This window comes from Pezoporus occidentalis, unplaced genomic scaffold (genome assembly GCF_034315485.1).
Source record: "Pezoporus occidentalis ecotype Australia unplaced genomic scaffold, CSIRO_AGI_Poc_V1 ctg124, whole genome shotgun sequence".
In the NCBI taxonomy this organism is placed as follows: Eukaryota; Metazoa; Chordata; class Aves; order Psittaciformes; family Psittacidae; genus Pezoporus; species Pezoporus occidentalis.
This window is the reverse complement of record NW_026913038.1, coordinates 1,825,128-1,850,665: the sequence shown is the minus strand read 5'-3', so window position 1 is coordinate 1,850,665 and position 25,538 is coordinate 1,825,128. Positions and strand designations below refer to the sequence as shown.

At 47.0% G+C, this 25,538-nt stretch overlaps 1 protein-coding gene across 3 annotated transcripts in view; it reads right to left on the bottom strand.

Annotated features, from left to right (window-relative positions):
• NSD1 (nuclear receptor binding SET domain protein 1) overlaps positions 1-25,538 on the bottom strand; it is a 65,923-nt gene that overhangs the window by 12,797 nt on the left and 27,588 nt on the right. For all 3 annotated transcript variants that reach the window (XM_062607601.1, XM_062607602.1, XM_062607603.1), the window contains exons 6-21: positions 24,739-24,860; positions 24,300-24,591; positions 22,395-22,504; positions 21,254-21,323; positions 20,774-20,892; positions 16,057-16,200; positions 15,513-15,636; positions 12,240-12,440; positions 10,659-10,838; positions 10,172-10,328; positions 9,668-9,873; positions 9,026-9,138; positions 6,196-6,465; positions 4,754-4,870; positions 3,452-3,593; positions 2,897-3,003 (exon numbers count right to left, since the gene is read on the bottom strand). In XM_062607601.1, coding sequence (XP_062463585.1) covers positions 2,897-3,003; positions 3,452-3,593; positions 4,754-4,870; positions 6,196-6,465; positions 9,026-9,138; positions 9,668-9,873; positions 10,172-10,328; positions 10,659-10,838; positions 12,240-12,440; positions 15,513-15,636; positions 16,057-16,200; positions 20,774-20,892; positions 21,254-21,323; positions 22,395-22,504; positions 24,300-24,591; positions 24,739-24,860 — 2,474 coding nt within the window. The remainder of the gene's footprint in view (positions 1-2,896; positions 3,004-3,451; positions 3,594-4,753; positions 4,871-6,195; positions 6,466-9,025; positions 9,139-9,667; positions 9,874-10,171; positions 10,329-10,658; positions 10,839-12,239; positions 12,441-15,512; positions 15,637-16,056; positions 16,201-20,773; positions 20,893-21,253; positions 21,324-22,394; positions 22,505-24,299; positions 24,592-24,738; positions 24,861-25,538) is intronic.

Genomic DNA, 25,538 nt, shown 5'->3' with positions numbered 1-25,538 from the left:
AAGAGCCTGGAAACCCTGCACCAAAGCCTGTTTAAACGTGGGATATATACAATTAGCAACAGCAGAATGAGGAGCCAGGGGCTGCCTGATGTCACTGAGCTTGTGCCACCTTTCACATGCTTCATGCCCTCAAAGCAGTCTCATCTCCTTGCATCCATGACTTACGAAGAGTCCCTCTGAAGCCTTCCTGCACTTCTTGACATTCCTCACTCCTCTTCCCGTTTTCAGTCTGCATTTATCTGTGATCAGTTTAGACCTGTATTTTTCTCATGTCAATGCTGTTCTTTTCCAGACAGTTTTTCCTCTCTCCCTGAAGTAAGCACAGGGACGTACTCTCCTTCTCATAAACCAAAGTTACAGTCTGCACCCTCAGTCTTCCTAATTGCTTTTCTCTACCCCTAGGGAGTTTATTTCTCCCAAACACACTACTTCAGATGATGCCTCACATGTTGTGTACAATGACATCAACGCTTCTCCAAAAGAATAGGAATTCCCTCCCAAAGCACTGCCACCATTTGCCTTTTTCACAACTACATCACAACAGTAGCTCAGTCCTGCAGCAGCTGAACTGCTCAACAGCTTCTTTTCCACCGCTGCTCGTGACCATGGAAGATTTGCTTCTATTACCCTTCAGGTGTGCACTCTGTACTCTGGTGTACTGAATCTCTGAACTCCAGCCCATTCCCAGTTATACTCAGTTACTCCTTTGTAACAGCCCCATCCTCTCCAACACCCTTTTATTACAATTATATTACCATGCTTCCAAAAACTGTGTTACAGGTAGTAATGAAATAACCACAACTGGTCCCCAGATTGGCATATAAATGGCTTAAGTGCTCTCCGGCCTAAGGCTTCCTCAAAGGCTGCCTCTCCCTTCAGACTAGTTCTTCAGACCACTCCTAACCTCCTTAGCAGAGATCCTCTCCAGGCTAAGCCTCGCACTGTACCAAGCACTCCACAAAGATGATGTTAATTGTCCCCAATCAGTGACCTTACCCAAGCACTATCCATTCAGTTTATCTAAATAGACATTAGCTAAATTTTATGTCATTTTTCACATATCTATGTCCAAATAATGGGTTCTTGGCACAAAACATCTGTGTGCTGAGAAGACACCTACAAGGCGATTTTTGCATCCTTTGTTCTGCATAAATATTGGGCACTATTTCCATCGCTCTCATATGAAGACTAAACCCAAAACCAACAAAACATTTTAAAACCTTTGTCTGCAGACCTACAATTTCGTAATCGGGCAACAGTGGTTATCCAGCTGTCCTGCCACTAGGGAGTTACAGCTCTGGATTGTTTCCTTCCCCTCTACCTGTGGATAGTTCTCCTTCCATACCACCATTCACACTGACAATGGGGACCAGTAAAGCCTTTCTTATCACTGAAAATGCAGCCAGTGAAATCAATCCACCTATTATCAGCGTCTAGTACCTCGGCTTTTTAACCACAAAGAGAACAAGAAAAACCTTTCACAGCTAATTTGAATGTCTAAGGCAAGGTCTAACAGCTGGACCAAGGGATTCACACTTCAATACAATAGACTTCCAAGCATTCTTCCCCAGTCCCAGTTAGCAAGGTCACTTTGAAGACTGAGCTACACCATAATCTTGTCTTGCTGTGTCTTCAGGAAGCTTAAAAATGCATCTATTGTGGGAGGAATTTGAAAAAAAAGAAAAGAAAACCACTCCCCCACCCCCCACGGTACTGTTTTCTTGGGCATTGTTTCTTAGCCCATCTCATCAAGATAGAGCGAGTCGCCTCAGGCATCACAATGGAACATTAATGCCAACTAAAGGGCACCTTTCTCTGATTTCCATGATGCAACCTACAATTTCAGGGTAAAAATGACTATCAAACCATGTATAACACAGGAGCAGCACAAAATCAATTGAACTTTAAATCTCAACCCCCAAAAAAGGAACTAAGTACATCAGATGTGCAATTCAGCTCACCCGGCAACTTCTTAAGACATCAATTATTTATATTTTTTTATCATAACTTCGTTCTGCAGAGGAATTAACTTTTCTGGAGAATTCACAAAACCTCCCGTATCTATTAACAGGGCTTTTGACCCTTAACTGTGGGTAAGCCACCAGTGTCCACATACCAGAGCAGAGGGATTACAGACTGATTTGGTGAAGCTCTTGAAACAATCCAACAGCTGAGACATGGATTTTGCTGGTGACAGCTGGGAACTCGGCCAACTGCTCCTGTAATTTCCTTTCCCCAGTGAGAACCAGCTTATACAAGGAGGTAACTGAAATCAATTCCTGTTACTGCAACATTGCAGTTACAAAATGAAGCTCTCAAAAGCCAGCGAGTTCTAAAAGCTAGTGATTTTTCTACTATATATATGGCATTTCTTATGCCTGTCTGATGTGTAAATTTCAGTTGCTTAATTAATAGAAGGAAAAAAAAACAAAGTTTCTTATTGCAGCAAAGATGGTGATGTAGAATAAAGCACCTCCAGTCTGAAGGAATGCAAGTTTGCTGGCCTTTCATGCATGCCCACAATTTACTCAGGCCTCTACTTTGGGAAATGGGCTGAATTGTGGTTTCCTGGTTATCCAAAGGAAGTCCTTCCCATGCCTGTCCTTTGCTCCTCTAGTGCCACGAAAACTACCATGATAATAAACAGAAAATTCTGAAAAAAATCTTTCATTTACTCGTTTGGTGTAAAATACAATTTCCTTTCATTATTTCTAGCAATTTGTATAACTGAGGTCTAAGATCTGTTCTCTCAGCATGGAAACTTGAATATTCAGCTCATTTCAAGCACTGTTCTCATGGCCACACTGTTACCCTTCCTAAGATCTCTGCAACAAATGATGCATGTCTATGAAAGAAGGTGACATGGAAGAACAAATGCTTAAAGGAGACATCATACCTTTGGCCGTACTCCTAGGAAGCCACTGCAATTTGGGGCACCACATTTACAAACAGTCTTTCCGTTTCCCAAACACTCCAGATTGTAGTTGAAAGTCAGCTCAGTCCCTGGCACAAAAGCAGATCAAGACCAAGCAAGATGTAATGAGCTATGGGGCAGAATGGCTCACTGCTGAAATAAAAGCACTTTTGAAACACAATGTCACAAATGACTGTCACAAACACACAAGGATACCAACTATTCATCTCCCATGGATCTGTGTGGATTGAAAGTTCAGTGCAACCCCATGCTCCTACCATGTGCTACAGCTAAAACGGGCATTCCACCCCACCTGTAGCATGCTTAGTTCCATTTCTCAGCCCTGTAAATCAGAACTAGGAACCTCTATTTATACCATGGATGTGTTTCATTATGTCAGTGCTGGTCTTAAGTCTCATGAATACTGATAGGAAAACAAAAATTAACCATCTTCCCAGGGAGCTACAAACCCTCCCCTTTCTTACAGAAACACTCCCACGCTTTAACTGCAGGTACTGCCAGAGCAAGATTTCTTACCAGCTTTGATATTTACAATTGCGAAGAGCCCGACCCGCGTGTCACCGTTCACACACCACTTCTGAGTCTCACAGTTTGGCTGGCAGCAATGGTTCATGAACCGAGCGTAATTGCCCTTTGGCCCAGCATCAATGATTCGATCCTGGAATGGGAAGAAAGAAAAATCAGAAACACACAGTTAAGAAACTGTTATTTGTTGCTCAGACCATTGCAGCCCAGTTTATATATCAAGAAAGCATTAACCAGTACTGAAACGCGTGACATCAGAGGCATTTGGTGATGCTCGTGAAGCATCCAAGTTCATCCATGTGTTTTAACCGAGTGTAAGTGACAGGTGTCGCTGTGCTGCCTGGAAAAAATCAACAGACACCCAACCGGTTTCCACACACTGGCAGATCACATAGAAAAACAGTCTCCTGCACGGCTTCATCTTCCTTTTCCAAGATACAAGAGCTCCTGAACAGCCAGGGAAATCCTACTGCTGCTTTGTGGGAAGTTAACTCTCCCTAACTAAGCTTCTAAGGCAGCACTTGGTGGTTCCAGACCCCAACTTCTGCTTAAAAGTGAAACAGCAATTCCTGTTTCTTGTAGGTCAATGTATAAAACAGGAACAGTATGTAATGTGTGAGGTACACTTCTCTACAGCATACTACCGCTTTGTTAGTCTGTGTTGGAGAGGAGAGGGCAGCTGCAACTGAGATCTGCTTTTGAAATAATGGGACAGATACTAACACTTGGGTTTGCCCCTGCTCCCACCCATCAGACAAACAAGGAGAACAATATATGGTCTGTGAATTTCCAGCAAGAGGGGAGAGCCAGAAAGCAGTTGCCTTGTTATCCTGTCTCACACCTGAGAGTTGCTTCCTGTGCCTGCTTGCATGGTCTCCCTCTAATCTTCACAAGGTTAAGTGACAAAAGCATGGAAAGCATCCGACAAGTACTTACCTCTGTAAGCCAGGAGCTCATACCAACAACCTGGCTTCCAGGACCCACTGAGGAGTCTGTGGGTGTAACAAACTCCACTGCTTTACTTAAGTCAGCAAGACCTGGGATCTGAACTTAAAATGAAGGCCTCACTGTGCCTGGTACTTTGTGTATCTGAAGGCTGATGCCTTCCCTGGCACACACCAGCCCAGGTCTGGACTCTACAGAGTTCAGCTGCTGGGAAGCATCCTGAAGATACCAAATTCTTAGCACCGATTTCACTTGCTGGAGAAGACCACTCTGTGCCTTCCTTGCTGTCATTTTACTTCTATAAATTATCCTGGCAAAAACAAATAAAAAAAAAATCCCTTTACATACCTTATCCAGTGTCAACATGTAGAAATTGGTGATGTCATGCTCCTGAGCATAGCGGATTCGGGCTCGGCACTCCTCCTCATCAATTAGCTCCCCAACATACTCATTAACAAATTCACCCTGCCAGGGAGGAAACAAGCTGGTAAGATGAGACAAATTCCCTCCAGGATGAAGGGACATACATCTTTGTTCTAAAACTTAGTTCCTGTTTCCTTTGTGGAAACCTTCTCATAAAAATATCTCCATGTGCTCTGCAGCCAGTCTGACCTATAATCTTCACTAAGAGCCCTGAATCATACATCCCTTTCATACACTCAAGAAGTAACTTGAAATAAATTAAACAACAGCCATCTTTGTGCTATGGAAAGAATTACGGTTCAGGGATAGCGCAGAAGTGAACCACAAAAACCAGCTCTTTGCTGAAAAGCTCAAAGCACTGCAAAACCACATTCCAGCATGAAACAATACCCCTTTGGGGACCAACCACACCAAGCAGCATGATGCACCGAGGACAACTGCTCCTGCAGTAGATCCATGGAGTTCCCTGCACTGAAGTACCACAGAGACCACACTCCAGCCATCAAAGGGAACACCAACTCTGCTGCAGTGGGGCTAATAGGTGTCTCTATTAAATAACTGAGTTTTGCTGTTTCCACACTGTCTGCTGAAAGTGACACATAACTTCCAGGCACATGAACAGCAGAGAGACCCTTTAACTTGTATCACAGCAAGCAGCAAAGCCTTAAGAGGAGAGACTCACATTTCTCCTTCTGCTATCAAGCCCTCCCCCATAGCACGTTGGCACTACTCCTTTTTCAGACATTCTTCTCCTACTAAGCTATCTGGCCTCTGTTTCACTTCATCCTTTTTTAGCTTTGGGGTTCTCTTTAACATTTTTCCTTTTCATTCAGCACAGACGTGTGTCCACAGAACTACTATTCTTTGGATTTTAAAACTAAATACAAATGTTGTAGCTGGAGATACCAGTTTCAGCAATAACAACAGCCATCTCCAAGACATTACCCTTTTTTAAGAGCCAAGCCCTGATTTCAGTTTCTGATACAAGATTCTCATGCTGGAAAAGCCTGGTTATTCAAGAATGTGGGAGGTATAATCACTGTTCCCCATATGGAAAACCTGAGCACAGTCTTCAGGCCAATGTTTTGGTGTACTCAAAGCCCGCTGTCCATACAAGCAGACAGATCAAGCAATCATCTTTCTTACCACGTGGGATAACAACATGCAAACCATTTTCTTGGTTATCTGAGCCAAAACATTCTTGTCAGGACTGGGAAAGTTAAACTCATCCATTACCTAAATAGCATTCTATGGCAAGAAGTCATCTTCGAATTATGGAAGTCAGGAATTTTTCCGATCTATTGAAACCAACGCTGAATAAGAGAGAAGCAGCTAGAGAAAACTACATGCAGGAACAGAGAAGGTACCTTTCTGATGTCTGTTTTGGCTTGTAAGCCCCAGCCTCGTGCCAGTGTGCGGAAAATCTGTACCTCAGGATACTGTCGCTTGGAGAAGCACTGGTTTTGGCAGCGCTCCCCAGCGGGGCACACCAGGGGATGGCATTCATAGAGCAACATGCGGTTGATGCACTCAGAGTCCAGGCCACACGGGTTTTCGTCTGTCGGTTTGCAGTTGCAACGTGGTATCTCAGACAGGTCTGCGGTGAAGATCTGAACCTTACCCACCGGCCGGTTCACCTTGAACACACATGAAGGATGTCAGCTCTCAAGAACAACAGTTACCCTGCTAGCCACTTCTATACCCAACCCTTGTCCACAAGCTGACAGGCTGCAGTGTGAGTTACAGCAAGGGGCAGCAAGACACAAGTACAGATGTGCTTCTGGGCACACTATTTCAAGAGGTATGGGGTTAGAGGGAAGAGCTAAGGAGGCTGCAGGTCCCCCATTAGCACCACTGGTGCAGTGTGCGTTCTGTGATTCCGGAGGGGAGGGAGGTTGCCAAGTGTCCCCCTCCCATCACCTCTGTGTCTACATCCAACTCAAGTGGCGCAGCACTCTTGCTGGGTGCACACCATACCTGTGATCAACACCAAACCATTTTCTATGTGAAACAGCACCTTTCCTGGCCTCTGTGCATTGAGCCCTTTTCCTCAGCTTTCCCTTACAGTCCTGTTTTGTTTAACCTGTTACCTTCGAGCTGGTTTGTGCTCTCAGCTGTCACTATCAGAACCGGGCTGTTATGCTCATGACAGAGTGCACGGGGCCTACCTATGCACCAGGCCACAAGCAGTCAGCTTCCTGCCCCACTGTCCTGCAGATAGAAATAAAGAAAAACCATCCAAGGCTACGGCTGGAAGGCCCAGAGAGGAGCTCAGAGTTAAGGCAAGGAGCTCTCTAAAAACTGCTCCAGAAGGAAGCAGAGTGCAGCACCAGCTGGAGAAGTGACTGGCATGTCTGTGGAAGGAGCAGGGTCCTTTGGGTTTGGTTAAAGGCAGCAAACACTGAAAAGTGGGCAACAGAGTCAGTACTTTGGAGAGAGACACTGAAGAAAAGCTCCTCTCTGTTCTTTGCCTGGGTAAGCAATACCATTGGCTTCCTCTCCTCTCTCAGAACACAAAAGGAGGGGATCACTTAGCACAACTATTCCAGCCCCCACATTATTTACCTAATTCTACCCACAGAGCAAGGTTTCTATGCTGGCAGCCTGCCTGAGGCTGGCCTGCCCTGGATCCTCCTTCTCTGTTTAAAAGCAAACCTTGCAGAAACCCCTTCTTCAGCATAGTCTCCCCTTCCTCCTAATAATGCCTCCCACCTTCCTTGTCACTCTTGTGATCTCCTCTGGTGCTTTCCATCTCTTACTCAGTGATGACAGTCACAGGACCAGGTCAGTCCAGGCAGCAGTGTCCTTGCTGGCTCTGGCACTGCCACTCCAAGTGATCACAGTGTCAGCACGCACAAGTGCCCAGCAGGCCTGCCTTACTCTCCTCTGAGGCACTGCTAGTTCCAAACCAGCTCCATAACAGGGCAATGCATGGACTAGCCACAACCCTGATGTGATGAAGGATCCCAAGTATATTTTGCAGCAGACTCTCGTGTCTCCTTGGAATGAACCAGGTGCTGATCTCCTTAGAAGGTCAGGACAGGAGCAGATACAGTCAGCTCCAGCTATTCCACCCTGAAAGCCTCTCCAGTCCACTGTATGCTCCTGCAAACTGCTTTGCTTTCACAGAGACAAAGAGCTTGCACTCATGAGAGCTGCCACGGCTAATAACCATGACAGTTATTATTTATATTAAAAGAGTATTTCAAAGGCTCCAAACTGCTTCCAAAGTTCCTTTGTGTTGTGGCCACAGACAAGCTTAAAAATACATTTAATGAGAAACTGTATTTCCTCCACTGAAGCTGCCTAACCAATACTGCTGCCACAGCATTCAGCTATGTTCTTTATACTGTACAGTAACTTACGCAGGATATAACCGCCTGCCTAGAAGTCCCAGCTAGACATAAAAAACCACCAGCAGTCAGTAAAGCTTTCATAGTTTGCCACATAAAAAAAGGGAAAGAGCTGACAGAGGCAATGAAAAAAGAACAGTCCTGAGTCACCAGGTTTCTGATCAGTCTGGACCCACACCTCAAACACATACACCTGCCTGGCCCCAGCCTTCCCCTCAAATCACCTCCATCCTACAGAACTCCAATTGCTGCTCTAGATCTACCACAAAATACAGCCCAAACATGAAGAGTTCCCCCAAAACTCAGCAGAATGGCTGTTATGGTATTCCAGAAGCTACATCAGCTTTAGTATTTCTGTCCAGTCACCAACTCATACAAAAAGAGATACAGAACAATAGCAGGGATGAAACAAGATACTGTGAGCTACCATCCTCCATGCAGCTCTGCTCCACTGCACCCTGACCATCGCTTGTCCTGGGATGCCCTCCTTGCCATGAGCAGCACACAGCACTTGATCATACTGTGTATTACTAGCACTCTCCCCTAAGTTCTCCAGGTAGAGACATTTCTTCAGACCACACAACTGACGTGGGACAGCACAGAGATGTCCAGATCTGTTCCAGTAAATCAGAGTACCTCTCTTACTAGTCTCCAGCTTCCATACAGCACTGCGCATACATGAATCCTTTCTGTGGAGGATGACTGAAGATGCCAAGAGGACCAAAGTAACTTTTAAATGCAGCCAAATGCCCTAACAGTAGCAATGTTTCTGTATACCTGTATATCACCTGCACCAACAGCTCAAGACTTCTCTTCCATACTTGACCCCCCCCCCCACCCTCACCTTGATGTGTTTGTAGGGAGGTGGTTTCTTGTCGTTCTTTTTGTCTTCCTGAAGCTGTCTCAGCTCTTTCTGAGCCTTCAACTCTTCAAATCTTACTGCAGCTTCCTGAAGAGCTATGTGAGAGAACAGGCTGTGTTATGAAAAAACTTCCTCTGCTCACAGGAAGCTGGGCCAGTGTCCACCCGGTGCTTCCAGTTCCACAAGCAAAACTCCCTGGCTGTGTACTTCAGAGGCAGAGGTTCACCAGCCAGTGCAGTCACATGAGTTACAGTAAGGGACCTGCCCATGGATGATGAAGCATCCAAACTGTCAGGCAGCTGCATTCACAACTCCCAAGTGTGTTTTTATACAGAGATAATGATTGTATGTGACACAGGAAAGCTGACAAAGCAGCAGCTCACTCAGATTTAGAGTGGCTATGTCAGAGCTGGGGAAGTATTCAAGATCTGCACACCCTTCTCCCTCTCTGGGGGTCAGACCAATGAACACTGAGTGCACTGGATGACAGATAAGCAGCAGCTCATTCTACAGATTTAAATTCACTTTAGCCCTAAGAAAATTTCTCTGTTCCAAAAAAGTCACTTCTGCAAATGGGAATGAAGAGGAAAAGAACATGCACCTCCCTGGACAAAGACAAGTTACCTTTCTTGTATATGCCATCCACGCCCTTTCCCATCTTGTCTTTGCTGCTCACATCACCTTCCATGTAAGGGAACACACGGGCCTGGTGGGTCCACAGGTAATCCTTGGAGCCGAAGAACAGCACAGGGAACTCACCGATGTCATGTTTCATTTTCTGAATGTTGACAGGAATCGTTCTAGGATGGCAAATCTCAGCTGGCCACCACCTGCAACACAGGGAAGGGCTGATGAAACAGCTGGACTCCCAGCTTCCAACCAACTCTGAAGCACACTACTTCATGGATACGTGGGGAAAAAAGTGTGTGACGGCTACCAGTGCAGCTGGTGGGAGAGACAAGAGGCTACTGGAGGAGAAGAGCACGCATTTTACCAGCCACTACTTGAATGCAAAAAAGCCAGAGGCTGCTGCACTGTACCCTGCAGAGAGGAGCAGCTTCTCACCTCGATCACCATGAGTACTGCATGAAGAAGAGATGGGGACAACTCTGTTCTACCTTCACCTACCTGTAGCGCCCAACTTTCACCCAGACTACTTCCTTGTAGTGTGGCTTTTTGCCTGCCTTGCAATCATTACAATACCAGCTTCCCTCTGGCATCTCAATGTTTAGACACTCACGGTGAAATGCAGCCGGGCATGACTCACAGCATAAGAGGCTGCCCCCTGCAAAGAAAAGGAGAAGGATTTCATCAGTCACTGTGCAGAAGCCTTGGACTCCACACTTCCAGAGAGACAGAGCTGAGAAAAGGGCATGATGCTCTTCTGCACACCCTTTTCAAAAGTTGTGCCCTACTCATGCTGCAAAAAGAATCCTTGTAAGGATCAGGAAAAAGTCCTAGCCTTAAGTTGGACTTAAATGGGAATGCATAAGAAAGCAATCTGTTCTCTGCAGATCTCACCGGCATATTCTGAGTGGTCAAAGCTTCTGCCTCGCTAATAGCTTCTTGTGCGGGCATTCTCTGGTGAGAGGGGGCCCAGCACAGACCATCTCACCTTCCGAGCAGACAAAGCACCAGCTGACGTTGACGTGCTCGTGGTTGCGGCAGCCCCGTCGTGCAGTGAAGTGGTTGGGGCAGATGATGCTGTTGGAGGCGAGCACCACGGAGCCAGCAGCGAGGCAGAAGTCATTGGAGTGGTACGCAACGGGACACCGCACACAGCGCATCAGGCGGCCTAGGACCAGAACATGTTGGGAGCACACTGAGCCTCTAAAGGACAATCAGTTCTTGTTTCTGGCCAAAACCAGCCTCTATTTGATACCTGCGCTCAAAACGATCAACTGTAGGTGAAAAGGAAACTGACCTTTTTTACTGCCTGTCCATGACATCCTCACTAGATTCTTCAGTTATTTAACAAAACATAAGTAGAACTAGGAATATCCTTTATGTTTGTATCTAACATATATAAAATCGTTATTATTTAGAAGTGAAAATCTTCCTGCATGCTATGCAGAAACAGTTCAAGAGTTCACAGACTGGGACTGCTTCCTATCATACACAAATAATTAGTAAATCAGCTCAGACAGTAATTACAGAGGGGGTGTTCCAAGTGCTTGGCTGCACATAATGAAACCAAACTGTGCTGCTTCTGAAAACATCAGCACTTGCCTTTCCACTTTATCAGATTTTACCCTGAAATTCCAAAATGGAGAATTTAAAATTGCCCACAGGCCTAATTTAACCCAAGGTTTTGGAGAGCCTGTTTTCAGTTCCTCACAGGAAACCATAAACAAGAAGAGGTGGGAGGAAAGGGGTAAATCTGACCACTGAGAAGCAGCGGCCAGAAGAACACAACGTAAATGGTCAGCAGGGAAGCTGTCAGCTGTGGCCTTTAAGGCCTGCGTTGTCTTCTACACCAGATACTGGTATGTGGTGAAAAAATCCCCCCAAACACCTTTAACACAGACCCTGAGGATAAAAACTGAGCTGGTCTTCTTGTTGCTCATCTTAAGATACCACGGATTTAAAGGAAGGCAGCTTGAGAAGCAGATATACAAGACAAACACATAAAAATTCTAAGTTTAATCATGTGAGATAAAGGTCAAGGTTCTGCTGCCAACAGCTCAAACAAATGTCTGCCCGAGAGTCTCAACCCAAGGGTGTCACTACAAGACAAGAGTCTGCACTATAAAAAAAGGAGAACTACAACAATATCGTAGTTTTTACTGCGTTGCTCTCTGTGTCATTGTCTCCATAGCCAGTGCTGCTAAGCAGGCACCATTTGCAGCACCAGCACAGTGAAAAGTAGGCAGGAGAAACATGAGAGTGTCAGTACAGCTCCAGAGACTTGTTAAAAAAGCCAGAGGCAATGTGGCACCGTTGGACGTGCAGGCATCCAGGCGTCTGGACAGAAGAGAACATTTTAGTGCCATGTCTGACCATCAGGAGTGCTGATGAGCAGTAACCTCGCACACTGACACCTCCCCTTCCACTCCCCTGGGAGAAGCTATTTCTCCCTCCAGCAAAGCACTGTGTCAAGGACAGAAAATCCACTTAAAGAGCTAGTAGACTAGACATGAAACAAAGAAAAGGCTTCTGACCGCATCTCCTAGAACACCCTCCGAGATTTTGGTACCTTTAGATGCAGAGATGTTTGTTGGGTTAGCAGCGTGACAAGTCATGCAGATGTGCAAGGAGCATCGGAAGCCCTTGTTCTGCATGACTGTGGGTGGGTACTTCTGTATGCAGGCTTCATGGTAGTACTTCCCACAGAGGGGCAGCAAGCACCGTTTTACATCTTCCCCGCAGCTCTTGCACACAAAGCAGGTATGGACCCCTGAAGAAAGAGCAGCAGATGTAACATCAGGCACACAAAAGGACTAAATGAAGATCTGACACTTCCACCAGGCTATATATTAGCACAGCACAACTTTCCAACTGACTGTACCTATCCCAAATCACAGGTCTCTGGAGCAGGTTCGTTTTGCCTGCAGCTGCAACAGAACTCCAGATCAAATAAAAGTATTATTCTAGCTGTGGTATCAGGCAAGGGAATAGTAAGAAGAAAACCAAAACCTGACAACCCTACTTAAGACATTCCCACTTGTCCTGGGTTCAGCAGTAGCAGTCATTTTTCTCCTTCTTGGTAGCTGGTGCAGTGCTGTGTTTTGACTTTCAGCTCGGGAACAGAGCTGATAACAAGGATGTTTTGGTTTGGCCAAGGACTTTGTGAGCCTCATGCTCTGCCAGGGAGGAGGGGAAGCCGGGAGGAAGCAGGGACAGGACACCTGACCCAAGCTAGCCAAAGAGGTATTCCATACCACAGCACGTCATGTCCAGGATGTAACGGAGTTAGCTGGAAGGGCTGGTAGGCTGCGGGGTTGGAGGAGGTATCGGTCGGTGCCTGGTCGGGCTGGGGGGGGCGAGTTAGCAGTCGGCTGGTGATGAGGTGTTGTATTCTCTTCCCTTGTTATTTCCTTTATCATTATTATCGTTGGTGGTAGCCGTAGTGATTTGTGTTATACCTTAGTTACTAAACTGTTCTTATCTCAACCTGTGGAAATTGCGTTCTTTTGATTCTCCTCTCCATCCCTCCGGGAGTAGGGGGAGGGAAAGAAGGGGGGGAGTGAGTGAACGAGTTGCCTGACTGGGTTTAAACCATGACAGTTCTTTTGGCGCCCAACGTGGGGCAAGAAGGGTTGAGGTAACAACAGATCTGACTGGATTAATAGTCACTCGTCACAATGACGATTTATTGGCTCTCAGAGTTGTTCCTCTTGATCTCACAGTTTCAGAATGGAGTACATTACTTAGAGGCAGTATTTGCTGTGTGTTTATCAAGTGTGGGGCTTGGGCTAAGGTTCTTGTCTCACTGTGCATTATGGCAATGACTTGTAATACGGGCGGGCTCCAGCAGCAGGGCGGGACGGACGTGGCCGTGGACTTGTACCTGGCCGTCCGGCTGCTCTTCACCGTCCTGGCCCTCGTCCTCACCTCCATCTTCGTGAGGCTGCGGGGGGCCAAGGGGGAGCGGCCCCGGGAGCCGGCGGCTGCTGAAGCTGCCCGGGAGAGCTGCCCTGGGGAGCAACCGGCGGCGGGAGCGGGGCCAGAGGCCGCGAGGGGACGGCTGCGGGTGGAGGAGAGGAAGGAGGCAGCTGCCGAGCAGAGGGAGAAGGCAGCAGAGGAGCCGAGCCCCGTGATGGCTGAGAGCATTCCCCGGCAGCCGCCCGCCGAGCCCCAGGAGGATGCAGGAGACCACGCAGCGTTTCCCAGCAAGGCAGAGGAGGAAGAGCTGGACTCAGGAAAAGAGAAGCTGGTGGTGGGAGAGCCGGCAAGCACAGCAGCTACACCAGCCCCAGTGACACGTACAGCAGCATCGTTTGAGAGTTCTGAAGGTTTTGAATGGCCTTTGGGTATCCTTGGGACCTGCCTGCTGATTGTGATGGGGATCAGCATGTTGGCACACACACAGACTGTGTGCTACCCACAACCATTTTGTCTGATCTCAAAAGTTAAGCAGAGTCAGGTTTGGGTCTTGTCTGGGGTTAGATGACAATATAGGGGGACCAAGAGATTTTCCCCAAAGCTGGATAGTCATGAGTGGCAGGGTATGTGGGACAGTATGGGCAAGTATCTAGTCCACTGGGCCCCTCCAGTGCTTTGGAAGCATTGGAGATGGAAGGCAGCTGTATGGAGTCCCCAGCAACAAGCTGCAGAAACTGCTTAAGGGAACAGTGAATTATTTTAAGCCTGGTGGGCCCATGGCACTTCAGGCCATCAGAGCAGAGATGCAACATAGAGATGGACTCAAGATCGAAGGGTGGACTTAGCAATAGACACTACTGCCCGGGTTATTCACGAGTGTGAACACTGCACACAGTCTCTCCTGCTCTGGAAGACTGTTACAAGAGATGGAACCTGACATCATGGACCAGATGGATTCAGCAGCTTTATAGGGACTGGTCCATGCACTAAGATAAGAGTGATGGTATATTGAAAATCTGGGATCTGAGCATGACGTGAATGGTATGGAATAAGGGGTGGATAATGTCCTGGGTTCAGCAGTAGCAGTCATTTTTCTCCTTCTTGGTAGCTGGTGCAGGGCTGTGTTTTGACTTTCAGCTCGGGAACAGAGCTGATAACAAGGATGTTTTGGTTTGGCCAAGGACTTTGTGAGCCTCATGCTCTGCCAGGGAGGAAGGGAAGCCAGCAGGAAGCAGAGACAGGACACCTGACCCAAACTGACCAAAGAGGTATTCCATACCACAGCACATCATGCCCAGGAGGTAACTGGGAGTTAGCCGGAAGGGCTGTGGGACTGCGGGGTTGGAGGAGGTATCGGTCGGTGCTTGGTCGGGCTGGGGGGGCAAGTTATTGGTCGGCTGGTGCTGAGGTGTTGTATTCTCTTCCCTTGTTATTTCCTTTATCATTATTATCATTGGTGGTAGCAGTAGTGATTTGTGTTATACCTTAGTTACTAAACTGTTCTTATCTCAACCTGTGGAAGTTGCGTTCTTTTGATTCTCCTCTCCATCCCTCTGGGAGTAGGGGGAGGGAAAGAAGGGGGGGGGGAGTGAGTGAACAAGTTGCCTGACTGGGTTTAAACCACGACACCACCTTTCCAGCCTGCTCCAGACTCATCCTCCCCACCAGCCCTCTCTCCTTAGTCCCAGCTAAAAATTTCCCCTTCTCTTTCCCAGGATTTCATGAATCCTGGACATCATTCACTTCTTCACACCCCACATGTCTGAATCAACGGTAAGACCAATTAACTAGAAAGTCATTATCAAACATCAAGCCCATAATCAAGAGGACTGAAAGCTAGCTAATAGCTCTACTGCAGGCACAATACTATGGCAAAGGAAGCACCAGCAAGCACCCTGTCCTGCACTCACAAAAGCTGCCCTACCTGTGGAACACTCATTGCAGATGAATTTGCCCTTTGGCATCTCGGAGAGCCCAAGGCACTGCAGGTGGAAGGCACCACAGCACTGTGCCTCACACAGCAACAGCTCCCCTGGCTTCTCACAGATCTGCAGAGAAAGAAACACAACGTCAAATCTGAGCAACCTCCTTCCCAACTCATCCCACACAGTAGCAACCCATGTGCTGGCCAGCAGGGACCAGAAAAAAGCTAAGCTTTCCTCATGTCAGTTAGTTCAGGTGGTTTGTGCACCACCACTGCCATTTGCCATCCAGTCCCCGCTACCATGTACTGGCTAAAATGAATCCTATGTTGGTCACATCTCCCTAAAAATCTGTGAACTTCAGCAGGAGGGGAGTAAATTGCAGAGAAAACTCAATTCAGAGAATAAAGAGTTGGTTAATCCTACAAAAGCACCTTGATGCTACCTGGGCTTATCTGGACCAGATAAGCCTAGGTATGTTCCAGAACTTGCACAAAACCACTTTAGAGCGGTAAAGTTTCAAAGAGATTTCTTCAAGGACACTACCTGACACACGTTCTCCTTGAGAGCTGCTCCTCCTCCACGCTCCCCCTGCATCTTTTTAGATGAAGGCACGCCATGGTCATTCTCTGACCCCTCTTCATTTCCCTCTTTGGGGCTGGCAGCAGTCCCATGAACTGATGTCTCTCCCTTTAAAAAGAAATCCAGAATCAGGGATGTCAGTGGGTCCTGTCCACTTGGAAATGACAAATTCAGCCATTAAACAAATAACAGAGATTTGGCAGTCTGTATGTTACCCACCCTGGAGAGGACATCCCCCATATAGTTCCACCAAAAGACAAGGAAAGAACTCTTAAATTACTAAATCGTTAAAAAAAAAATCACATATTCAACACAATTATTTTTCTGTGCGTAACCCCCCTCTGAGGAAAGAGTCATGGCTGAGGGAAAAAAGGCATTGCCCTGCATAGGAATAAATGAGGCAGGCTGGGATAGTCTGAAGCATCCTGCATGCACTGGAAATGCAAATGAAAAACTTTATTGCAGCTGGCACTCCGCAAATGAGACAGGCATTCCCCAACTTTGTCTCCACACATTTTACCTCCATGTAAAATAGAGGCACAGAAGTACTCAAGCGCCTGTGCTAGAAGAACCAGCTAGTCAACACCAAAGTGAATAGTGCAGGAGAGCACTTACACCACCACCCTGCCTGTGAGTCTCATAAGCACCTGTCCTGTATGAGTATCACAGCGCTGACTGACTACAAGTGAAAGAGCATCCTGCTAGAACACATGAGTTTCCAAAGATGAAGGCCAACCTCACCCTCATGGGCAAAGTCAATAGGCATCCCAAGGTCAAAGGACACCTTCCAATGTGTTCATAGGACCTGCTCAGACACTGTTAGCTGAAGGACAGCAACAGGTATCCTAAAGATCTACTACAAAATACTGCAACTCTGCCTTCCGCTTTCTCAGGACAGGCAATCAAGAGCTAAGAATGATGATCCCACCAACTTCCAGACCCCTCTGGTACAGTCTAGGCAACACATCAGCATGTCTTAGTATGCCTTAAGGGCCACTGATGCTGCACCAAAGGGATGCCTTTAGCCAAGGGCTTTGAGCAAGAACATTTTAAGGACTCTGCCATTTTTTCAATACCCCAGCTCACTGCAGTTAGCTGAGTGATCTCAGTGTGCAGCTACCAGTTCCTCCCTGGGTCACCAAGCCATACCGACTGTTGTACAACTGAAAGACCTTGTGAGGAATTCAAAGTGCTGCAGGAGCAGCAGCCACCACTCTCATACTTTCAAGCCTGCCTGGTGGCAGATGTTCAGCTAACCATTATGAGGGAGTTTTGCACCGTTTTCAGTATGGGACAACATCAGCTTGAGTTGTGGTGCTACTAAAGCTTGTAGGATAAGCTGAATGCCCTCTAAATGATTATCCTGCGAAAAATAAGGACATAAGGATCTCCCAAAGTTTAAAGCTAGAAGAACCTGGAGCTGGTATTCTAGTCAGATAATGATGCCTCTTTTGCCTGGTGCTTTATTTTGTTGGTCGGTTTTGCTTGTTTCCCCTGAATAAAGCAGTATGTTTTATTTGGGGATAGTTTAAAGCCATGTGAGCTCTGTGGAGCAGTGATGCACAGGTGCACTGGCAGTATTATTAAAGCACACAATACAAAGGTAAATGTTATAAATTGCCTTTATTAAGCACAAAAAGAGCAAAGTCCCAGCTACGAACTACTGCCAGTCCAACATCCCACACAGTGTACAGCCTATCATTACAGTCTCACTGGAAGGCTGGCAGTGATGCAGCCTGTGGGATACTGATAATGAGCACATAAGCTGCTGCCACCCTACCACACAGCCCTGGCAAAGGGAAGGGAAACGTCTCTATGGCATTGGTAAGAAGACCATCTAAAACCATAACAGCCACCTTTGCCTCTACACACAATAGCATCTTCTCAAGCTAACTGCTATGATACTTCTGCTCTTGCAGCTCTATTTCTGCTGGGAATTATGAGGTCTGCAGCAAGGCAACCCTCTCGCCCAAACGCTTGCTTTGGCTCCTGGAATGCTCCAGGAGCTGCACCAGCCATTGGTGCTCCAAGGACTGCTTACAGCTCAGGTACTCCTATTCCTACATAGGTGCTCCCTCTTCCGCTCAGCTCAGCAGTGACCTCAGGGTTGCAGGGGTCACTGTAACGAAGAACAAGAGCAGGGTTAATCAGCTACTGGAATGGGCAAACAATGTCAGCTACAGCTTCTGCTTATGCTGGGACCCCGGTGTTACAGACATATAGTGGTATCACCCCTCTCATGGTCCCCAAGGTCCCTGGTCAGGAGCGGCAGGGTGCTGGTAAACAAGCACCACCCGTCCTGTGGTCAGTGGCACTGGCTTCCTTCTGTAGCTAAGGTTTCAAAATACACACACACACAGATTTGCTACAGACAGAGGTATGAGGGATTTAGAACTGCATCCTTCGGGCCGCTTTCTACCACAGCTGTTAGGACACCTTGGTTTGAACCCTGATAGCCACATTTCACATGTTAATGGAATGGGAAACTAAAATGCATCTAGGAGTCACACGACAGCAACTCCCTCTTCAGATCTGAAAGGGTTTGTCAGCAGCAATGCTGCCTTAACAACTGGGCCCACACTGCTCAGTGTGGCACAGCATGCTCTAGCCCTGCTCTTTCAGCCTAAACCCATCCTCTCTCGTTCTGCAAACAGCTGGCCAGTCTGCACGTTTCACATGCCAGGATCTTAGCGTCAATGCTTCCAGAACCGCACAGGGAAGGGAATGTCAGAGCTAGGCAGGATGGGCAAAGCCAGATATTTGTGCTTTGTGAACAGGGAGAAGTGGATTGCCATTCAAGGCCATCACTCAAAAGACCTGTCACACTGCTCCCCTTCCTTCCTCTACCCAGCTTAAGTACTGCAAAACTACATACCTCCTACAGAGGGCAGGTCTCTTATCCTGGGTCTTCTTCCAGAGCTACCTCTTGCTGCTGTATCTGGCACATCCTCAAAATGCCTGTTCTTTGACACAGCCTGACCTTGGCTCACAACCTTGACAATCATTTCAACAGCATTTTCCATTCCCTTCTCTCAGTCTCTTGCTGCCCTGATGTTGTAAATCTTGCATTCCTGGCTCCACAGACAAGCAAGGACAGAGAAAGCTGCTTAGTTCAGCCCAGGCGGACATGCTTTCCTATGCCCTCTTTTCCTCTGAGATCAGGTGGATCCAAGGCTTCGCTGCGCTGCATCATCAGACCGCATATATTTCTTCTAGCACCACTGCTCAGCACAAAGTGGAGTTCCTTGTCTGGTGTGTGGAAAGCCACTTAATGGAGCAGCTTGGTCCGAATTCCACATGAAAGCACAATTACATCTCCACAGCATCCCAATACTCACCAGTACCCATGCACTCATCTAAGCCAAGGGGTGAACGCTCACCACAGTGGCTCAAGAGACAACCACAGAGAAATGGATGCTGGCAAAAGGTGCCAAGCATTGCCTTTTATTTCTGGCATGGTTCACCATACCTAACTTCAGGTATTCAACACAGATATCTAAGGCTGGAGGCAGTTAAGACTCCCTGGGCTTCCCCTGCAGTGAATGGTGGGTGCAGGATTCAGAGCCATGGCCTAGCTACTTTGCAGCTCTGCATCTTCCCTATAAAAGATTCACAGAGAATGTGCTGTCTCTTAGTGGGTACCTAACAGCCAACAGTGTTAACTGCCCCCTCCAAGCACTGGCAAAGATATTTGTACAAGCTTCTTTGACACATAATTCCAGATGAGCATACTTCAGCAAGAGCACTAACACCATCACAGGAAGGCTTGCAGAGCCCAGGGGTATTACCCCACTTTATCAACCCCAACAAAAACAACCTCTTCAGAAAGCAGTAGCAGCAGGGTAGCTGGCATGTCTTTGAGGGGTGTGAGGTTTGTGCTCTCCTGGAAGCTGTATTACAACAACAAATAGAACAATATATATCTATAATTGGCTCCTGAAATACATACTGACTATCCTGACAGAACAGCCTGCTCCTGAACCTGGGCCACTGGAAGTGAGAGGCGATGGCGAGAGGCCGAGAGGTGTCCTGCCTCTCCCAGGAAAAGTCTTGCTTCCCCTACACCTGGCTCATTCCTAAAAGGCAAAACGTGCTTGTCAGAGATATTTGTATGCCAACTCTACTGGGATGCAGTAAAAGGGAGTCACCTCCGTTATCCCCTTCTGCTAGATGGCAGAATGTAATCAGAGGCTTCTGTGAGCAATCACAGACAGGTCCATTCATCCCCTCCAATGTGCTCCTTACCTCACCCTGCCATGTGGGTACAAGCAGAAGGAGGGGTGGAAGTCCACGGCCTAGGGCTTGTGTGTCATACTGGTGTGGGAAAGATTCCCACCACCACCACCAGAGAAGACCTTTTACAGCAGTTAGACCTTCTAAGGTGCAAAGCAAGATGCCAGGCTAACCCTGGTTCTACCAGAACAGAACAGACTCTCTCCAGGAGAATCAGCTGAGCAGCAGCTTAAAAACTGAGCCCAAGTTAAGCAGTCATCACAAAATAGGTACTGAATCAAGGTGCTATCTTCAGCTTCAATCCCAACTCATGCAAGTACATCAGTGGGATAATTCCCAACAGACACACCACCCAGACAATGATGCACTGGCCTAGGCTCTGCAAAGTGCCCTGGGAAGTAGCAGGCAGGTTACAGAGATGACAGTGGGTAGGAAGACACAACAGTACCTCAGAGTGTGGGGTTTCTCCCTGCCCCTCCTGATTTCTCTCCTTCTTGGAATGCGTTGCAGTAGAGGTATGGCGCTGTCTCTTCCGCTTCCGCTGCTTCTCCAAGAGTTTTTCAGAAGCTGGGATGCAATGGAAAAAACAGTCAAGGAAAATGCAGAAATTATTCTCTTGCTGCAGGTGCCACCGGCAAGTTTTACACCCTTTTTGAGAGCTTCAGGCTGGATCCTGCTGTCTTTGAAGGCATAAGGGCTAGGATAATACCAGCTTGCAGGCAGCCTGCCCTCCCTCCTGCGACCATCAGAGAACCATTGATTCACACTGGTTTTAGCTTCTTTTTCTAAGCTGCTGAACAGTATCACTGACTTTCCTGAGGCAGCCTCCAGCATGAAAGAAGAAACACTACCAACACAAAGCTTACACAAAGCTAATCAAACGCTGGTAACTACCTCCTCCCACGTGTCACCAACAGTCTCCACTTACCTTCTCCCAGGTCTGACAAGTGAGCTGGTGAGTAGAGCTCAGAGCTGTCGCTCTCTGAAAGGCCAGTACCCTGCAAGTACACAACAGAGTCAAGTCACAAGAGGCAAATCAGAGATGAAGGTTCCTCAGCCATTCAAAGCCCTTACGAACAACTGCAACACGTAACTTACAGCTCAGGTCACAAATTCATCAGTGATTAGAGACTTTACAAGAAAACATTTGTTTAGTGTGTGTGATAGATCCCACATGGAAAAGTCAGCCTCTGGGCAGGGAGAGGAATGCTGAGTCTGCTTCATATTGTGCTCCCAAGCATCATCCACTGTCTCCTGGACTCTCCCAGGAAGGCTGCTAACACCCTGTAAGCTGCTGGGAAGAGAGAATCTCTTCCGATTTTACACTTTTATGGAGCTTAAGACTGAAATACACCGGCCTCTGCATTACTGCAACCATGATAACTGTATTAAGGCTGTGCCACACAGGAGGAAAATGGCTATTAATCAACCTTAGAAACACTAGCCACAAGTCTTGTGCAGGTACTCCACCTGAAACCACTCTTTGTAAGTTACTTTTTTTCCAAGCCATGTCACCGAATATCAAGTGTTTAGTGGAGAAAAGCAGCATTTTCTTTAAAAATGTGCACCAAGCACCATATGCTACATGTAATACAACTCAAGCCTCTATCCTGCTACAAGCTCTGCACTTACATACCACTCACCAGCTCACCTGGAAAGGCAACAAAAGAAATGGTGTTCAGAGGAAATCTGATGGAAAAGGCCTTAAGTTGAAGCTCAAGCTGCACCACAATGTAACAGTGACAGAAAGCCTCTGCACAGAACATTTCTGCTCACACCTTCCCAGCCAGCATCCAGGTGACTCCTTTTCCATATAAATTAATGAAAAGATTTTATAGCCAAGACTACCCCATCAGCAGTACAAGTGGGGAGGGGTGGGGAACACATCTATGTTCCGCAGATTTCTTCATCATAACACAGCAACCAGCACCTTTGGGAAGGGTGGACCTTTGCTCCTGGTCTACAGCCAACAAAAAAAACACAGCCCATTGCACTGTGTCTCATTCAGCAGGGTCTGCTGTCTGGGCTTGTTTTCTATCTGGTTTTCAAAAGAGCTGGAAGGGAAGTACCTTCTTTGGGGGAGTCCACTCCTCCTTCTTTGGCATAAAGGCAGTGTCCAAATCATTGGATTCCAAGAGCTTTTTAGTGGGCTTCCTCTGACGCTTGCTTTCGAAGTTTCCTGAAATGAAACTCTTCACATCAGATAAACAGGGGTTTTCTTACCTTCAGACCAAACCATTAACCAAGTATCAGCCAACAGTTCAAAACAACTGGCTTCATCCTGTCTTTGTGACCATAAGCTCCTTGGGCAGAGATGCCAATCACCTGTTCCTTTACAACTTCCAGAGAAACAGACCTCAGTCTGCCACGACCTTCAGGCAAACCTCAATATGCAATACGAAAATCCACCCACAGAAGAGTCAATGCCAGCAGGTAACCCATCCTGGCAGCACAATTCAGACCATGATTTCCCCATCACTTTGATCTGGCATAAACCAGTCCTACCACTGACAAATCAGCCCTGCCTCCACTCCCACGCTACTGACACCAGGATTCATGCTGCACATAGTAAACAGGCTAAAGGACATGCTCCTGGTTAGAAGTACCTGGGAAAAGACACCCCAAACAAACTAGCTGTAACCTGCACCATTTCCTACTCAAGCTTTTTGCTGGCACTCAGGAGGTAACAAATTGCTAGACCTAGGCTCATCCACACTGATCTTGGCAACAGTATAGACTTAGAATGACCAACAAAAATGAAGCTATGAGTGAAAGACACTCCACAGAAACAGTCTGCTACCCATCCCACCCTGTTCATCTGCTTGCTTTATCAGCCTTAGCTGTGTCCTTTCCATGACAATGCTTATGTATCGGACACCTGATGGAGAGAACAGCAGGGCATCATCCTCAAAGCAAGACTGCCAAAACAGAGCTTGGGCTCCATGTGCCTCAGGCAAGAGGCAAGTTTTCTCAGAGCCAAGCAACCTCTGCACATTGGATGTCTGTTCCCACTACTGCACCCTGTACTGTTCTCCTTCACCTCCAACCTGAGGTTCACATCCCCAGTTTGTCTTCCTTTAATCCTCTGCAACTTTCCATTTCCATCTGACACCCACAAGCCCCCAAAGGCAACCCCTTTCCCCTCAAACATAACAGGCTGACCTCCCAGTGACTGTATCTTTCTGCCTGGTTTAATGCTTCTGACTGACCATAGGCCCTTTAGAACACGGTGTTGCTTCCAAGTTAGCACAGCCAGAACACTAGGGCTTTAACCCTGGACATGTCTTTAGATGCTACCAGAGAATGAATGCACTGCAAAGTAGACGCCAATACTGACTCTTCTGGAATAGGGAAAAGCCCATCAGACCACACTCACTCTTTGTATACTGTGCCTTACTGAAAGCCGAGGCCCTGGCTTGCTGCTACCACAAGTCTCCAACAACTTCTACAGCAATTTTTCTTAGAAAGAAAGGAAAAAATGTCTTCCAGAAAAAATTCCAGAGAGATTTCTTTGCCACAATTCCTGGAGTTCATTAGGAGAACAAAATGTCAACCCATGAGCTCTGCAGATTAGACTGCACAGAAAGCTTAGCACAGCAACATTCATCCAAGAGGTTTTAACAGCAGCAAGAGACCTTCAAGCTAAATAAGTGCCACTGTTTGCACGGAAAGGACTCAGAGAAGGAGCTGTGACTTTCTTCTTCTGGACAAAGCAGTATTCCCTGCCAGGACCTAAGGAAGACACACTATAGAAAGCTATTAGCATAAGTGTAATCATTCAGCTCACTGGGCCACCCACTGCCTCTGCCTTCTCACCCATCCCAGCACCAGCAGTGGTCATGAATGCAGCAAACCAAAACCAAACTAACTGATCAACACCTACGAACCTTTTCACACTGACTGAAGCAACAATTTCTGCTGAACTTGTGATATTACTAATTTGTGGGAGCAGAATCACACCTCCTCCCACTTACCTGATTTCACAAATCTCTCTTCTGCATCTGGAGAAGCAGAAACTTCAGAAGCATCTGAGGAACACAGCACCAGCTCCAGAGATTCTGAAGGTCCTTCTAGAAGTTGATCAGTGGGATTAGTGGAGTGGGATCCTAGTTCTGATAAGGAGCACTCTGCTTCAAGGATGGGAGGGGACTCTTTGGTTGAAGATGGAGTTGAAACCAAAGGACTGGGCCCCCGCTGGGTAGTTCTGTCAGGACTGCACTGTGCAGGAAGACCTCCTTCAAACTCAGACCTCACCACAGAGTTCACCTAGCATAGTGAAACACGTTGGTGAAAACATTCCTCCTGCACAGCACCACACATAGCAAGAACACTCAGCCAGCAAGAATGCATCAAAAGCACACAGACCGGAGCCCCAGAGCAATACACATGAAGAGCACGTTGGCCTCCACCCACCTTTTGTGCTTGCTCCTGGCCCTTCTTTGATTTTTTCTTGGGTGCAAATAAGTGATCATATTCTTCTGCATATTCCAGAAGCCGTTTACTTGGCTTTCTAAGGCGTTTCCTCTCTGAATGTACTAAGAAAAAGGAAAGCAGCTTCAAGACTTTGTTTCTGAGATGATCATAAGACAAAATGATCCCCATGATCTCTAAATATTAGTTATTTCTGCCCTCCCTTCCAGGGGCTCCATGTGGGAAGAGCCCTGGAACCTGTTTCACTGATACAGCCTTATAATTTTTGAGCTTTCTATTTTCCACAAGCCTGAGATGGCAGGTGGGATTTTTAAGGACCTAAGGGACTTCATGCAGCTCAGATAAGAAAGCAAAAAACAGGTATTTGAGAGCTCCTGGCATTTCACCCACCATCTCCCTACACAAATTACATCCAACCTTCTTGCAGTACTTTTACTGAAACCTAAGACCATTAGCAACTCAAGACTCATCATGTTACTTTGCTGTTAACCCAAACTCCTTTGGGTTTAGAGCAGGGACACAGGGAAGCACTGTTTTCCCGTCCCACAGTTCAGTCACTAGTTTCACTTGTAACACATGAGCCTAACTCCTTCCCTTCCCCTCCTCCTTTATATACTACAAGAGCCTTGTATTCCCCATCTGCTGCTGCCAGCCCAGTTATTGCCTTTGCTTCCCAACAATAGATTCCACAATGAGATCAGGGAGCAAACAGTCCTTGCCAGCAATTGAAAGCTCTTCAGGGCTCCCGCATCTCTGAGTTTGCACAATGATACACCACTGCA